General features: G+C 41.3%; 1 protein-coding gene and 2 pseudogenes across 3 annotated transcripts in view; 1 reads left to right on the top strand and 2 right to left on the bottom strand.

The window, feature by feature from the left end:
• Window positions 1-7,358, bottom strand: part of LOC112632826 — an 18,563-nt pseudogene extending 11,205 nt beyond the window's left edge. Inside the window, exon 1 of the transcript XR_003121453.1 lies at window positions 7,347-7,358. The product of XR_003121453.1 is annotated as an acyl-CoA-binding protein pseudogene, transcript variant X2 (transcript). The remainder of the gene's footprint in view (window positions 1-7,346) is intronic.
• EP300 (E1A binding protein p300) overlaps window positions 1-17,862 on the top strand; it is a 94,478-nt gene that overhangs the window by 39,932 nt on the left and 36,684 nt on the right. For both annotated transcript variants that reach the window (XM_025398872.1, XM_025398873.1), the window contains exons 5-10: window positions 1,086-1,199; window positions 2,548-2,793; window positions 9,608-9,701; window positions 11,631-11,768; window positions 14,498-14,615; window positions 15,386-15,560. In XM_025398872.1, the coding sequence (XP_025254657.1) occupies window positions 1,086-1,199; window positions 2,548-2,793; window positions 9,608-9,701; window positions 11,631-11,768; window positions 14,498-14,615; window positions 15,386-15,560 (885 nt within the window). The remainder of the gene's footprint in view (window positions 1-1,085; window positions 1,200-2,547; window positions 2,794-9,607; window positions 9,702-11,630; window positions 11,769-14,497; window positions 14,616-15,385; window positions 15,561-17,862) is intronic.
• LOC112633108 lies at window positions 16,039-16,637 on the bottom strand (annotated as a pseudogene).

Genomic DNA, 17,862 nt, shown 5'->3' with positions numbered 1-17,862 from the left:
ACAAAAAAAAAAAAAAAAAAAAAAAAAAAAAAAAATTCCATTGACTAAATGCATCATCCCGGTTAACTCACTCAGTAGAAGTCGTCTTGACTGCGTCCATTCTGTGGCAATTATGGATAAAGCTGCCATAAACAAAATCAATTTTGAGACTCCTTTACTGGTAGTGACATTATTTTAGGAAATGATAAAAACATAGTATCTTTTTTTTTTTTTTTTTTTTTTTTGAGAGAGAGAGTCTCGCTCTGTCGCCTAGGCTGGAGTACAGTGGCACAATCTCGGCTCACTGCAAGCTCCGCCTCCTGGGTTCACAGTATTCTCCTACCTCAGCCTCCTGAGTAGCTGGGACTACAGGCACCTGCGATGACGCCTGGCTAATTTTTTTTGTATTTTTGGTAGAGACAGGGTTTCTCTGTGTTAGCTAGGATGGTATCGATCTCCTGACCTCGCGATCCACCTTTCTCGGCCTCCCAAAGTGCTGGGATTACAGGCGTGAGCCACTGCGCCCGGCCAAAACATGGTATCATTTTTGTGAGCATGTATCTAAGGATATGGGAAGAGAAGAAATTTCAAAGGTTTTCCCATGTGGTGATCCTCATAGACTTTGATTTTTATTTGCCCCAGCATAGCATACTTTAAATGTTATTGAGGGTTTGCTGTCATGTAAGCAAGTGTTCAGTTTAATACAATTTGCTAGAATCATTTTTACCCCATCTAATACAGTTTGTGTGGAGTCATTAAAATGTGTTCATGTGTGTCGTACCATTGATTTAGAGTACATTTGCTTAGAATAAAGTAGGTTGTATAGTATGATGATGAAAAATGAGGACTCTAGAGCGAGACTGCTTGAGGTTGAATCTCACTTTGAGTACTCTCTGATTTTGTGCAAATTGCTTACCCATTCTTTTTGCCTTTCTTGACTGTAAATTCTGAGTATTAATAGGAGCTACCTTACAGGACTGTTGAGAAGATGAAATAAGTTAATGCATTTATATTACTTATTAAGTGGTCAACAAGTTAGCTATTATTAATGTAAAAACATAACCTGCTCTTAAAAACAAAAAAAAAAATTTTTTTCTTCTCTTTAGTGGCACACTGTGCATCTTCTCGACAAATCATTTCACACTGGAAGAATTGTACAAGACATGACTGTCCTGTGTGTCTGCCCCTCAAAAATGCTGGTGATAAGAGAAATCAACAGCGTAAGTGATGAAATCTTTTGAAGGTTTATATGAAAAGTTTTTAAAGTCTCACCAGTGCCATTTATAGTACTACTTGATTATGTGAGGGACCTGTGGTATTGTACTATGTTGAATAAATGTTTTTTTCCCTTTTAATTTTTCTGCTTCCCTCATATTAGTGCATAGAATTGAACTGCTTAGGGAATTTGAGGCTACAGTGAGCTATGGTCATGCTGCGGCACTTCAGCCTGAGTGATGGAGTGAGAATCTGCTTCTATTTAAAAAAAACAAAAACAAAAAAAAACAGTGCAGTGGCTCACGCCTGTGATCCCAACAATTTTGGAGGCCAAGGCAAGAGGATTCCTTGAGGCCAGGCAACTTAGCGAGACCTTGTATCTTCCAAAAACTTTAAAAAGTAACTGTGTGTGGTGTGTGCCTGGCTGAGATGAGAGGATTGCTTGAATCCAGGAGTTGGAGGCTGCAGTGAGCTATGATTGTACCACATCAGTCCAGCCTGGGTGACACAGTGATACCCTGTCTAAAAAGAAAAGAAAGAACTAAACACTGCTTAACATCTAAAATAAGATCCAGTAACTCTCAATATTCATTCTTTTTACAAGCAGCAATAGGTAAATTTATGTTCTGCTTTGAACGTATGAAAATTTAAAGACTGTTGCTTTCTCATTGGGCAAGTTACTCTTTTATACTTGTGATCTAAACGTTCCAGTACTTGGAAATTATTTTAAAAAGAAAAAATTGAGATTATTTTTATAATATTGGGATAGAGGAGAACTTTTTTTTTAAGAGAAAAGATGACTAACATTTTAAAAGCGTAACTACCACATCTGTGTAGCAACAAAAATTTAATCTTTTAGGGTTAAAGGACAAATTTGGGAAGTATTGTACAGCATTTGAAAATGGAATTAAATTTTATAACAAGAATTGGGAATAGAAAATAGACAATTCACCAGAGGCGGGAGGAGAGAAGGGAACTCCCAATATAATTCACTATTAAGAAGAGAAATAAGGTACCATTTCTCTCCTGTCGTGTTGGCAGAAATGATGCTGCCAGGTGTTGGCAGTTGAATGGCTCTAAAGCATTTGATAGGAACTTTAATAAAGCCCTTTGGGAAGGCTATTGGGCATTCAGAATCAAAAGTCTTATATGCCAGTGGTCCCCCTTTACAAATCAGTTCTGCATCTAGAAATTTCTTCAAGGAAATAATGGAAGACGATCCACATACTCAGATGTTTCATAGTCACGTAACAATAATTTTGTGTGTGTGTGTGTTTTTTTTTTATTAGACATGTTAGTCTTTTTTTCTCACCAGCGTTAATGTTGTAATACTATATCTTTTGTCTTCTCTAGCAATTTTGACTGGAGCACCTGTTGGACTTGGAAATCCTAGCTCTCTAGGGGTGGGTCAACAGTCTACCCCCAGCCTAAGCACTGTTAGTCAGATTGATCCCAGCTCTATAGAAAGAGCCTATGCAGCTCTCGGACTACCCTATCAAGTAAATCAGATGCCGACACAACCCCAGGTGCAAGCAAAGAACCAGCAGAATCAGCAGCCTGGGCAGTCTCCCCAAGGCATGCGAGCCATGAGCAACATGAGTAAGTTTGTGTCATCCTAGTAACAGTATTGGTTGTGTCAGTAAATGACAGCTATAAATACAGGGTCGTTAGCTCCTTTTTGTTTTTTCTGCTACATGATTAATTTTTGAAACAATTTTTTAAAGATTACAGTGTAAAAGGGCCCTTACAGTTCATCTGCAAGAGGTAACCGCCACTGGTTTGTATCTTCCTTGATCCTTTTTTGCATTATGTGAGTTTAGATTTGCAGAAATGAGATCCCATATGTTATTCCACAACAAACTTTGATTAATATCGTGTAGACAGTCTGGGCACAGTGGCTCATGCCTGTAATCCCAGCACATTGGGAGGCTAAGGTGGGTGGATCACAAGGTCAGGAGTTTGAGACCAGCCTGACCAACACTGTGAAACCCTGTCTCTACTAAAAATACAAAAATTAACAGGGTGTGGTGGTGCGTGCCTGTAATCCTAGCTACATGGGAGGCTGAGACAGGAGAATGGCTTGAACTTGGGAGGCAGAGGTTTTAGTGAGCTGAGATTGAGCTGTTGCACTCCAGCCTGGGTGATAGAGCAAGACTCCGTCTCAAAAAAAACAAAACTGTGTAGACATCTTTCATAGTCAGTACTCCATGTATCATTTTAAATGGTTGTATAGTATGTCATTCTTTTTTTTTTTTTTTTTTTTTTTGAGGTGGACTGGAATGCAGTGGCACGATATCCACTCACTGTAACCTCTGCCTCTGGGTTCAAGTGATTCTTCTGCCTCAGCCTCCTGAGTAGCTGGGACTACAGGCGCACGCCACCACACCCAGCTAATTTTTGTATTTTTAGTAGAGAGAGCGTTTTCACCATGTTGGCCAGGATGGTCTCAATCTCTTGACCTCATGATCTGCCCGCCTGGGCCTCCGAAAGTGCTGGGATTACAGGTGTGAGCCACTGCGCCCGGCTCAACAATCTCTTACAGATGGACATTAAGATCTCCAATTATTCTGCTGTTTTAAACTATACAACAGAAATTGTTGTGTTTTGACCTGAGGCATTTTGGGTTGAAACATACAGAAGTGAGCGTAGTTGGTAATGATTTCCTCATGTCTGGCAGGAGGAATAGTGTGCCTTTTCAAATACTTTTTTTGTGACTTGTTTGCCTCACTTCCTGTTGTATGACTGAGAGGGAAGAGGGAGTAGTATTCCAGTATCCTAATTTGGGGATATATATGTTTCTCTGATTGCATACGATAAAATTGGGAGAATTGTTCTAGTATCTTAATTTTGGAATATGTATGTTTCTCTAATTGCATATGATAAAATCAGACAGCTTTTTTCTGTGTCTGTTCCTCTACTGTCAAGCAATTCAAATATCTAAGCTATTTTGTTTGAGTAGTTAGACATCCAGCATTGTAGAGACGGGGTCGTCTTGTCCAGGCTGGTCTTAAAATTCTGGGCTCAAGCAATCCTGCCTTGGCCTCCCAAAGTGCTGGGATTACAGGCGTGAGCCACCGCGCCTGGCCTAAGATTATTTCCCCTCCCCCGGAGACAGAGTCTCGCTGTGCCACCCAGGCTGGAGTGCAGTGGCACGGACCTTGGCTCACTGCAGCTTCCACCTCCTGGGTTCAAGCAATTCTTCCTGCCTCAGCCTTCCAAATAGCTGGGATTACAGGTGCCCTCTACCACACGCGGCTAATTTTTTTTATTTTCTCGTTTTTAGATAGAGACAAGGTTTTCCGTGTTGGCCAGGCTGGTCTTGAACTCCTGACCTCAGGTGATCTGCCCGCCTTGGCTTCCCAAAGTGCTGTGATTACAGGCATGAACCACCATGCCTGGCCCTGTAAGATTGTTTTTTAGTACAGATTGAGTATCCCTTTTCTGAAATGCTTGAAAACAGAGTACTTCAGATTTTTTTCGGAGTTTGGAATGTTTATATTTGCTGGTTGAGTTGAGAATCCCAAATCCAAAAATCAGAATGCTCCATTGAGCATTTTCCTTGAATATCATGTTGGCATTCAGAAAGTTTTGGATTTTTGTATTTGGGATGCCAAACCCATACTGCTATTTTTTACTTTCTTCCTATTTTCCACTGCTGTGTTCTGTTGCTCCCATTTTTAGTTTTTGAATTAATCTTTAGGATGTTTTCTTTTTCCGCTTTTTCTTTGCTATATATTTTCTTTACTGTAATAATAGTATTTTCAAACCAGTGATCTGCTTTTAAGCACATATTGAGCCACTGTGCAGTGAAGTTTTAATGCTACCTGTGTTCATAAACTGTTTAACAACTGTTTTGTTGGAAACTGCAAGTTGTGAGAGTGAAATGCAAACATTTTTAGACCCATCAATTTTGATTTTGACTTTTAATAATTCAAGATCCAAAATGATAGATAGATAGTGACGTGGAGCTTCTTGTATTCAAGTTTGTAAGTCAGATTTTGCAGTCACTGGCATGACTGCTTTAGACAGTTGTGCTAATAATGTTCATTGTACCACACCGATTCTACTTTAATACTCCTCAGATTCTTCATTCCTGCCCTATTGTTATTGTTTATTACTTGGTCCATTGATTTTATTCTTTTTTTTTTTTTTTTTTTTTTTCTGATTTCAGTCTTGAAAGCAGTATTTTCAAAGAGGATGTTTTTCTTTTTATCTAATCAGGGACTTAGATAAGTTCTCTTAGATAAATTTTGGATAAGTAGAAACGTACATGTGTGTGTTTGAGATTGGTCTCCCTGTGCGTGTGTGTGTTTGAGACTGGGTCTGATAACTAGAAACGGGTGTGTGTGTTTGAGATTGGTCTCGTGTGTGTGTGTGTGTGTGTGTGTGTGTGTGTGTGTGTGTGTGTGTTTTGCTTTGTCATCCAGGCTGGAATGCAGTAACACGATCTTGGCCTGCAACCTCTGCCTCCTGGGCTTAAGCGATCCTCCTACCTCAGCCTCCCAAGTAGCTGGGACCATACACATGCACCACCACGCCTGGCTAATTTTTGTATGTTTTGTGTAGACAGGGTTTCGCCATGTGGTCCAGTCTGGTCTTGAACTCTTGAGCTCAAGTGATCCACCAGCCTCAACTTCCCAAAGTAGTTTGTGTTTTTCATTACTTCCATGACAATCAGTGCTAACTTGTTAAATAATTATTGAGTGAGGAGTTTTTAAGCAGGACTAGGAAAAGGGATGAGGAGCAATCTTGCCTTTTCAGGCTTCCGTTTACCTCTTCTGTATTGAAAATACATGTATAGGGGTAATGGAAAGTTGGACTTGGAGACTAGCATATTTTCCCCTCTTGTTTTATATCTTCTATCTTGGAATTAGCATTGTTTCTTTCTTTCTTTTTTTTCTTTGTTTCTTTTTCTTTCTGAGATAGCATCTCACTCTGTCACCCAGGCTGGAGTGCAGTGGCGTGATCTCAGCTCACTGCAACCTCTGCCTCTGGGGTTCAAGCGATTCTCCTGCCTCAGCCTCCAAGAGTGGCTGGGACCACCTTTTTGTATTTTCTTTTAGTAGAGAGAGAGTTTCACCAGGAGGTCTTGAACTGCTGACCTCATGATCCGCCCGCCTCAGTCTCCCAAAGTGCTGGGATTACAGGCATGAGCCACCATGCCCAGCATTACTTTTTTTTATCTCCCATTCCGTGTTACGCAGAATGCATCTTACCTTTTTCCTTAAGTTTTAGGATGTTGACCTTAGGTTGATATCTTCCCGTGGCCTGGAATTTCATTGTTGTAATTGGGTAGTTCCATTTTATTTTTCAAACTTCTTTTTTTTTTTTTTTTTTTTTGAGACGGAGTCTCACTGTGTCTCCCAGGCTGGAGTGCAGTGGCGCGATCTCGGCTCACTGCAAGCTCCGCCCCCCGGGTTCACGCCATTCTCCCGCCTCAGCCTCCCAAGTAGCTGGGACTACAGGCGCCCGCTACCGCGCCCGGCTAGTTTTTTGTATTTTTAGTAGAGACGGGGTTTCACCATGTTAGCCAGGATAGTCTCGATCTCCTGACCTCGTGATCCACCCGCCTCGGCCTCCCAAAGTGCTGGGATTACAGGCTTGAGCCACCGCGCCCGGCCTATTTTTCAAACTTCTATGTATAGTTCCTATTATAGCTCTTTTCCTCTCATTATATTATCTTGCCTATGTACTTTTATATATATGCAGAATTATTTGAATGATAATTTTGGGGGATTTTTTCCCCCCATTTCTTGGTGTCTTATTTAGAATTAGATTTAAGATCACTCAAGTTTCCTTTGTTTTTATTTCTTCAGTTAATAGTACCTTTGTAGTAATAACTGTCTTAGTGAACAAAAATCTCTAGAATAGACCTGGAGACCTTGGAAAGAATGTGTAGCTGTATTTTCATGTACCATCAGAAGGCACTAAGATAAGCAGATTCATGTACAGTGTAATCAGGTTTTTATTTCATTGAACTAAAAAAAAATTTGTTAAATTAATAATTTATATACAAATGTAATTTTACACACGATTTTTACAGTAACACATACATAATTAATGACATCACAACTCTATTTGAAAAAGACCACTTCTAACAGCTAAATTTCAGAGAGCGAGCCTAATAATATTAGAAGGAAAATTCTGCCCAGGCGCAGTGACTCGTGCCTGTAATTCCATCACTGGGAGGCCAGGGTGGGAGGATTGCTTGAACCCAGGAGTTTCAGGATGCTGTTATCATCGTGTGCCTGTACTTTAGCCTGGGTGACAGGGTGAGATCTTGTTTCGAAAACAAAACAGTGAAGGAAAGTTTAGCCTAAGCTTTTAGGGAGCATGATGAAGGAAGACAACAGCATTTCTCTCTTTAAAAATTGTTTGTAAATTGAGCCAGTTATTTTCGTTTTAGTGGGAAGTTTTGTTTTTAACTAAAAATAACTTGGGTGTATTAATAGAACTGTGTATCAAAAGTCTTTTAACCACATGAAAATTTGGTTTGATGTGAGAGTTGCTGTTGGTTGTTTTTAGTGTTTTTGTTTGTTTTGTTTTTGTTTTACATTGAACAACATGGGTTTGAATGCTTTTAGTTTTTCTTTCTTGTTTGTTCATTTGTTGTTTTATCTCTCCAGTCACTTAAGTTGTTATTAGTGTTTAAAGCAGTAGAATATACAGCCAGGTATGATGGCTTATGCGTGTAATCCCAACAACTGGGAGGCCAACACAGGAGCATAGGAGTTTGAGACCAGCCTGGGCAACATAGTGAGAACCCCCATCTCTTTTTTTTTTTTTTTTGAGATGGACTCTCGCTCTACAGCCAGGCTGGAGTGCAGTGGCGTGATCTCTGCTCACTGCAACCTCCGCCTCCGGGGTTCAAGCGATTCTCCTACCTCAGCCTCCCAAGTAGCTGGGACTACAGGAGCGTGCTGCCATTCCCAGCTAATTTTTGTATTTTTATTAGAGACAAGGTTTCACCATGTTGGCCAGGATGGTCTTGATCTCTTGACCTTATGATCCGCCCGGCTTGGCCTCCCAAAGTGCTGGGATTACAGGCGTGAGCCACTGCGCTCGGCGTCTACTTCGGGAGGCCGAGGTGGGTGGATCACAAACTCAAGAGATCGAGACTCTCCTGGCTAACGTGTTCAAACCCCGTCTCTACTAAAAATACAAAAAATTAGCCAGTCGTGGTGGCAGGCGCCTGTAGTTCCAGCTACTGAGGAGGCTGAGGCATGAGAATGGCATGAACCTGGGAGGCGGAGCAGGCAGCCAGCGGAAATCGTGCCACTGCACTCCAGCCTGGGTGACAGAGCAAGACTCCATCTCAAAAAATAAAAAAGAAAGGATATTCATTAAAGGTGTTAATTGAAGAAGTAACGTATGCACATTAGAGCTATTTAAGCCATTTTGAAGGAGTGTTGGAATGTTCGATAAAATGTGTTTTTCTTTCACCTGTACACTGCTTTGTGTCCCTCTCTCTAAGGATCTGTACTTAGACTCCTATCTGCTTACATAAATTTTTGTTGCTTATGGAAGCATTTGCATGTATAGTTAAATTCTCTAAACAATTTTGGGTTGAGAATTCTTTGCTCCTTCTAGACATATATAACTGTAAGACATCAAAAGTGGAAATTCTAAGAATATATTCAAGAATGTTTTTATGTTAGCACTTGCCAAATAGCTCTTCCAAGAGATTATCAGTTTATATACATCTGTGCATTTTGGTTGAAAATGTGTATTTCCACACATCATTCTCAACACTTGGATTTAGAAAATCAACTTCTAAAAGTTTTGAGAATTTCATACATGAAAATATGTTTTAAGTTTAACCATAATTGCTATTGTGCACAATTTGCCTTTTTTTTTTTTTTTGAGACAGATTCTCGCTCTGTTGCCCAGGCTGGAGTGCAGTGGCATGGTCTCAGCTTACTGCAACCTCCGTCTCCTGGGTTCAAGCGATTCTCCTGCCTCAGCCTCCCAAGTAGCTGGAATCACAGGTGCCTGCCACCACGCCCAGCTATTTTTTTGTATTTTTAGCAGAGAGGGGGTTTCACCATGTTGGCCAGGCCAGGCTGTTCTCGAACTCCTAACCTCGTGATCTGCCCACCTTGGCTTCCCAAAGTGCTGGGATTGCAGGTGTGAGCCTCTGCGCCCGGCCACATTTGCATTTATTTATTTATTTATTTATTTTTGTTTAGATTTCTATATTTACTGTTGGGTGGTTCATGTTTTTCTTACCTGCTTATAAGGGTACTTCAAATCAGCCTTTACATATGTGTTGCCAGTTATATTGTCAATTATTTATTGTATGTGCTGCTGATATTTTTTTCCTGATTTGTCATTTGTGTCTTAACTTTATGGTATTTATTGTATGGTGACTGTTGTATTTATTTCTGTCTTTTGTTATTTCATTTTGACTTAGGTGCTAGTCCTATGGGAGTAAATGGAGGTGTAGGAGTTCAAACGCCGAGTCTTCTTTCTGACTCAATGTTGCATTCAGCCATAAATTCTCAAAAGTAAGTCTTACCATGGTTTGTACCCTGAGTCATATTACAAATACTGGTTAACAATTAATTGTTTGAATTTTTAACATAGTTTCCTCGGTTTGACGATGTCTTTGAATACAGACAGATGTTTGAGTCTATTCTTTTCTTTTTTCGCTCTGTAGCCCAGGCTAGAGTGCAGTGGTGCGATCTTGGGTCACCGCAACCTCTGCCTCCTGGTTCCCAGTTAAAGTAATTATCCTGCCTCAGCCTTCTGAGTAGCTGGGATTACAGGAACACGCCACCATGCCCAGCTAATTTTTGTATTTTCAGTAGAGACGGGGTTTCACCATGTCGGCCAGGCTGGTCTTGAACTCTTGACCTCATGATCCCCGTCCGCCTCAGCCTCCCAAAGTGCTGGGATTGCAGACTTGAGCCACCCTGCCCGGCCTATTCTTTCTTCTTTCTACAGCCTTAATCGAAATTGTATTAATTATCTAGTGTAGCCTACACCTTCCCTAATAGAGTAGAATGTTGCAAGGTTACAGCTCCGTAACAGTCGGCGTTATCCTGATGTTAAGAATTAGTGCACCATCCTCAGCAATATGTCAAGACGTCTTCTCTACAAGAAAACAGAAAGAAGTTAGCTAGGCGTGGTGGTATGCATCTGTACTCCCAGCTACTGAGGAGGCTGAGGTGGGAGGAGCACTTGAGGCTAGGAGGTCAAGGCTCCAGTGAGCTGTGATTACACCACTGCACCCCAGACTGGGTGACAGTGAGACTGTGTCTCAAAAAATAATAATTATTATTTTAAAAAAAGAATTAGTCCATCATCCAAATAATTCCCTGAGGTGAGCTGTGTTAAAATGACAGCTTAGTCCAATAACACAAGCCTTAGAAAACTAAGTGTGGGCTGGGCATGGCGGCTCTCCTATAATCCCAGCACTTTGGGAGGCTGAGGCAGACAGATTGCTTGATCTTAGGAGCTCAAGACCAGCCTGGGCAACATGGCAAAACCCTGTCTCTGCTAAAAATCCGAAAATTAGCTGGGCATGGTGGCGCCCACCTGTAATCCCAGCTACGCAAGAGACTGAGGCAGGAGAATCGCTTGAACCCCAGAGGCGGAGGTCGCATTTAGCTGAGATTACGCCACTGCACTCCAGCCTGGGCAACAGGGTGACACTCCGTCTCAAGAAAAAATAATGGCTGGGTGCAGTGGCTCACGCCTGTAATCTCAGCACTTTGGGAGGCCCAGGTAGGCGGATCACTTGAGGTCAGGAGTTTGAGACCAGCCTAACCAACATGATGAAACCCCATCTCTACTAAAATATGAAATCAGCCAGACGTGGTGGCGGGTGCCTTGTAATCCCAGCAACTTGGGAGGCTGAGGTAAGAGAATCGCTTGAACCCAGGAGGCAGAGATTGCAGTGATCTGTGATTGTGCCACTACAGTCCAGCCTGGGCGACAGAGCAAGACTCCATCTCAAAAACAAACAAAATACAAAAGATTAGCTGGGCATGGTGATGCACGCCTGTAATCCCAGCTACTCAAGAGGCTGAGGCATGAGAATTGCCTGAACGCGGGAGGTAGAGGTTGCAGTGAGCCAAGATTGCACCATTGCACTCTAGCCTGGGTGACAGAGCAAGACTTTGTCTCAAAAAAAAAAAAAAAGAAAAAAGAAAACATAACCAACAAAACCCAGAAAATTAAGTCTTATGATATCTTGTGTTAGGACGTCATTCTGCCCTCCAAAGAAATACAGCTTTCCCTCACACAGGTGTGAGCATGCACACTTTAAAATCAGTCTAGTTACACACTTCTCCCTGCCTAACTCCTAAATGCAAATAGAAGTGACATAGCATATTGATCCCATTACAATAATAAGTGTCAGCTTGAATTAAATGAGGTCTTCTTTCTCCTACCTTTCTTAACTAAAACTATTTGGTGACCCCTTTTTGAAGCCCAATGATGAGTGAGAATGCGAGTGTGCCCTCCCTGGGTCCTATGCCAACAGCAGCTCAACCATCCACTACTGGAATTCGGAAACAGTGGCATGAAGATATTACTCAGGATCTTCGAAATCATCTTGTTCACAAACTGTAAGTAAGATCGTGGACATTTCTCATTCGTAAAGAGATGTTATGTTAACATGCTTTCAGTCTCCTGGGCATTTAATCACTAAAGGAATATTAGCAAATTTTCTGTAGCATGGACATTGATGTCAATACTTCTACTCTTGTGGATTTCTTACTGCTGCTGCTTTTTTCCTTTTCAACCTTTCTCACCATCTATAGTAGTCTTTCAGCTTTAATAGTATGTGAACTATTCTGTCTAGTACCAGTAAATAATACATTAATTAAACATTGTTTTTAGCTATTGCCTTTGCAAAACTTAAATATCTGAGAAAAACTAGGCCTCAGCTCATTAAAATATTGCAATGATAACATCCTTTTCTGTTACTCCTGGTGGAGCGGGTTTTTTTTTTTTGTTTTTTTTGTTGTTGTTGTTGTTTTGTTTGAGACGGAGTCTCACTGTGTTGCCCAGGCTGGAGTGTAGTGGCACAATCTTGGCTCACTGCAGACTTTGCCTCCCGAGTGCCAGCAATTCTCCTGCCTCAGCCGCCCAGGGAGCTGGGACTACAGGCATGCGCCACCACACCTGGCTAATTTTTGTATTTTTAGTAGAGACGGGGTTTCACCATGTTGGTCAGGCTGACTTCAAATTCCTGACATCAAGTGATACGCCTGCCTCGGCTTCCCAAAGTGCTAGGATTACAGGAATGAGCCACCGCGCCTGTCCTGGTAGAACTTTTATTATGTTGATAAGTTGAATCTGGTAGGTTGGTCTCTCTGGGCTTCTCGTCCTCCAAATGTGCACATGGCAGTTTATTTTTTGAGAAGTTGATATTTTCAGGTACTCTCCCCTTATAAACTCCATCTTAATCTAAAGAGTTTTTGTCAGATGAAGGAGGGGGAGGCATATAGAGCAAGGTAATGAAATGTGCTCAGCATCATAAAAAGGTAGAGCAAAACTTAAATATCTGAGAAAAACTAGGCCTCAGCTCATTAGGTAGACCTCGCCGATTACAGAGTTTACCCTTCAAACACCATGCAGTATTTTTTCTTGGAGAAATCTTTTCATTTCACTTCCAGTTAATAGCAGGGTCTGCTTTACTGTATCCATATTTTTTAATTGATTGAGGAACTATTTATCATTTTGTCTTAATTTGTTTTTGAGTTACACCAGACTACCAATTATATATGTTTCATTTAGGAATTCTTTTTTCCTCCCAGGAACCCATGCTTGCCAATCATTTAGGAATTTTTTTTTTTTTTGAGACAGAGTCTTGCTCTGTCGCCCAGGCTGGAGTGCAGTGTCATGATCTTGGCTTACTGCAACCTCCGTCTTCTGGGTTCAAGCGATTCTCCTGTCTCATCCTCCCAAGTAGCTGGGGTTACAGGTGTATGCCATCACACCTGGCTAAGTTTTATATTTTTAGTAGAGATGGGGTTTTACTGTGTTGGCCAGGCTGGTCTCAAACTCCTGACCTCAGGTGATCCACCTACCACGGCCTCCCAGAGTGCTGGGATTATAGGCGCGAGCCACTGCGTTCAGCCAGGAGTTCTTCATTGGTGGTAGCACTAAGTAATGGAATTTGACAAGGAAAGAACTTCACAAGTTTAATGAAATTATTCCTTTAATAAAGAATAACCAATCTCTTATTTTGTGACAAACTATTCAGTAACTTTTATTTAGTGGACAGAGATGATTATTTGGGATTGATATTTGACTTTACATTAAAAGTTTATTATATATGCTCAATTTTTCTACCAACTCGGTATTCTTCTGGTCTTCCATTTATATCTTCTTTATCTGGTTCCTTCAGGTCCTATGCAACTGAGTACGAGATATCCAAATAAAATTAATGCCTAAAGACCACATTTATTAGTCATAAGAAATACTAGTGCAAAACATTCTGTTAGGGAATTGCATGAAAGTGAAAAACAATCTAACAGAATCATTATGAATTTCTGCTCTCTCCACTTCGGGTTTTTGGTTGGTTGGTTGTTTTTTATAGGCCTTTGTCAGAACACTTCAAGTTTTTGATGTCTTCACATTTTAGAGTGGTTAATACATTTTATTTCAGTAAGCTAAGTAATAAATTTAGAAGAGTAGATGGAGCTCTGAAGGCTTCTGCTACCTGATTCTATGACAAGGCCTGTTTTCCTCGTTGTCTTTAGTATGTAGCCCACTGTAATATTTTGCTTTACATCTAGAGTAACAGGGACCAAAGAGTATTTTTTATAGAGTCATTTCTTATATTGTGCTCGGAAATACAGACAAAAATTCTTTTATCACAGAAAGACAATTTCGTTTCAGTAAGTATTATATTTTAATGTATCTCACCTTGCCACTTTTTCTTTATGTGTTCCTCTGTGTGTTCAGTGTATAAAAATTGGAAAAAGTCTAATTAAAATCTGACATGCTGGCCGGGCACAGTGGCTCACGCATATAATCCCAGCACTTTGGGAGGCCGAGGCGGGCGGATTGTCTGAGGTTGGGAGTTTGAGACCAGACTGACCAACATGGAGAAACCCCGTCTCTATTAAAGTATAAAATTAGTGGGGCATGGGAGCACATGCCTGTAATCCCAGCTACTTGGGAGGCTGAGGCAGGAGAATCACTTGAACCTGGGAGACGGAGGTTGTGGTGAGCCAAGATCGTGCCATTGCACTCCAGCCTGGGCAACAAGAGTGAGACTCCGTCTCAGGAAAAAAAAAAAAAAAAGCTGACATGCTATTACACTGGTAGGATTTTCTTTTTCCAGCGTTCAAGCCATATTTCCTACACCGGATCCTGCTGCTTTAAAAGACAGACGGATGGAAAACCTAGTTGCATATGCTCGGAAAGTCGAAGGAGACATGTATGAATCTGCAAACAATCGAGTGAGTGTCTAGTTTTTTTTCTATTAATAGCCAAGATCGAGCCTGTTGTGGTTATTTTATTCCTTTTTGGCATGTACAAGTAGTACATGTGCTTCAGACGGGGACACGCTGTAGCTACCCTGTCTTATTATCACCAAGCACAGTTAGGATAACAATGCGATTTCTTAAGTGTATGTCATCAAGAATTTTATGTTTTTCCTCCTAATGCAATGCACTCATGTGGCACTTTATCTGGTTGTCCTGTCAACCTAAAAAGTGGCTGAGTGCGTGCAGTGGCTCGATGCCTGTAATCCCAGCAGTTTGGAAGTCTGAGGTGGGCGGATCACTTGAGCCTAGGAGTTGGAGACCAGCCCGGGCAACATAGCAAAACCCCATCTCTACAAAAAATACAAAAAAATTAGCCAGGCATGGTGGTGCATGCCTGTAGTCCCAGCTACCCAAAAGGCTAAGGTGGGGAAATCACCGGAGCCTTGGAAGTCAAGCTACAGTGATTCATGGTTGTGCCACTGGTAACAGAGGGAGACCTTGTCTCTCCTAAAAACAGGAGGGGATGGTGCTGAGCTGTTAAAAGCTCTGTTCTCTCTTCACTGGAATATAATGAAGTAGCGACTTACTATTGTTAACGGCAGTTCAGTTTCTCTACGTAAGTTGAACTTTCTAAATTGGCACCATATAGAATGAAACTAGTATCTGTTCTCAGATTTTTTCTGTTACCTGGTGGTAGTTCCTTTTTTCCTCATCTCCCTTATTTTACTTCAACAATTCAAAAGGCGGAGTACTACCACCTTCTAGCTGAGAAAATCTATAAGATCCAGAAGGAGCTAGAAGAAAAACGAAGGACTAGACTACAGAAACAGAACATGCTACCAAATGCTGCAGGCATGGTTCCAGTTTCCATGAATCCAGGGCCTAACATGGGACAGCCGCAACCAGGAATGACTTCTAGTAAGTGTTTTTTGTTATATTTCTATTTGAGAGAAATTGATAATAAAATAGTTTCTATCCAGAGTCATTAATTTCTATAAGCTTGTGTAACTATTCTGGAGTTTTTTAAATAACCATTTGCCTTTGCAGAGAAAATAACTCATCTACTAGTAAAAACAGCAGAACAAGTATATTTAAGATGTCTGGGCATGGTACTTAACATACCTTGATAATCTGGCAATGTTTTTAGAGCCCAAGGTGTAAACTTCTCTAATAGTGACACCTGGAAAGCGATAGCCTACAGATATGCACAGATTTCTCTGAGACTGGCTTGTGTGGTAAGTAGGCAGTAGATGTTTGTAGGCTGACCAGGTTCAGGAGCCCTGTAACACACATAATATCATATTACACTGTCACACTTCCTTCTTGACATAAAATATTCTAAGGCTAGGAACGCTTTTCTTTTCTTTTTTCTTTTTTTTTTTCCTTTTAATTACATTTATTTTAATGCTGAATTTACTCCCGTTACCATAAGTTTTTGTTTCTTCAGTTTCTTCTCGGATCTCTTTTTCTTCTGGGCAACCTCCTCTTCTGGTTTAGGAACAATCTATTCCTTTTCAGTAAGGATCATCTCAGTGTGGCAGGGAAAGCTCATGTATGGGTTAATCCGACCATGAGCTCTGTAGGTCCGTCGGCGCATCTTAAGTGCTTTGTTCACTTGGATATGCTCGATGACCAGAGAATCTACATCTAAACCCTTAAGTTCAGCATTACTCTCTGCGTTTTTAAGCATGTGCAGCAAAAATTCAGCACTCTTTTTGGGCCACCGACCTTATGTCCAGCCACACTGCTTGGCCTGGGCACATCTGCCAACTCCACCATTGTAAGGTCGGAATTGTACACACTGTTTCTGTAAAGTGACATCTTTCAGATACTTCGTGGCTTTTCGAATATGCATACCCTTGATGGCCTGGGCAGTTTCACGAGTGTTCTTAAAGTGAACATGAAGATTGGAACCTCTTGATTTGCATGATTTCGTGGGGTTCTCCGGGTCAAGTGAACAGCGAACCATTTTCACAGATTACCTCAGGCCGCTTAGGGAAAGAGGTTTTTGGTTTTGTTTTTGTTTTTTAAAAAGAGACAAGAGTCTCACTCTGTCAAACAGACTGGAGTACAGTGGCGTGATCTGGATCATTGCAGCTTCCGCCTCCCAGGTTCAAGCAACCTGGGATTGCTTGATTCAATCAAGCAAGGATTCAGGCACGTTCAAGGATTACAGGCACGTGCCACCACGCCTGTCTTAATTTTTTTATTTTTCATAGAGATGGGGTTTTGCCCTGTTCGCCTGGCTGATCTCAAACTCCTGGCCTCAAATGATCAGCCCACCTTGGCCTCCCGAAGTACTAAGATTACAGGCATGAGCCACCACTCCCTGCCTAGAAGCATCATTTAAAATTACATTTTGACAGCTTCAGTTTCTGGTTATAGCATCATTATTGACCTGATGAATTAACCAGATAGCCAAGACTATGATAAATTGTCTTAATCTTTGACTTATTGGTAGGATCAAAGTAGTGAAATATGGAGCAGGCACACCATTTTCAGGAATGACACAGGCTGTTTAAATGCTGTGAGCAAGGCTGTGATAGGAAAAACCTGCATTTACTGAGTTAGGAAATGCTCATGACCTATCAGAAAGTGCCAGCTGAGCCAGCAGGTAGTAAACCTCATACCATCAGTAGATTATAGGTGGGCTAAGAAGTTCATCTCTTTCATTCATTGAAGTAGTAAAGTAAATAACCATTGGTTACCACTGGCCTTTAGCAGCCTCATTTGCTAACTGAAGTGTGCCAGGTACTGTTTTCTGATGTGTAAAAAGATGGCAGGAGCAACATTGCTGAGGAAATAGCATATGTGGAGGCTGCCCAATAGTAAGGAAAAACACATATTTTTTGAGTAGTTTGTTAGAGAACAAATTTTGAGGAATGAAAAAGTCGAGATTAGAGTTGAGACTGCTTCAGTACATGATTTGAACTTGAGTAGTTAACTAAAGATTTAAAAAAAAAAAAAAGCCGGGCGCAGTGGCTCACGCCTGTAATCCCAGCACTTTGGGAGGCCGAGGCGGGTGGATCACGAGGTCAGGAGATCGAGACCATCCTGGCTAACACAGTGAAACTCCGTCTCTACTAAAAATACAAAAAATTAGCCGAGTGTGGTGGCGGGCGCCTGTAGTCCCGGCAACTCAGGAGGCTGAGGCAGGAGAATGGTGTGAACCCAGGAGGCAGAGCTTGCAGTGAGCTGAGATTGCGCCACTGCACTCCTC

Source organism: Theropithecus gelada, chromosome 10 (genome assembly GCF_003255815.1).
Source record: "Theropithecus gelada isolate Dixy chromosome 10, Tgel_1.0, whole genome shotgun sequence".
NCBI lineage: Eukaryota > Metazoa > Chordata > Mammalia > Primates > Cercopithecidae > Theropithecus > Theropithecus gelada.
Note: the sequence above shows the minus strand (reverse complement) of the source record. Positions and strands in the feature narration are given on the sequence as shown.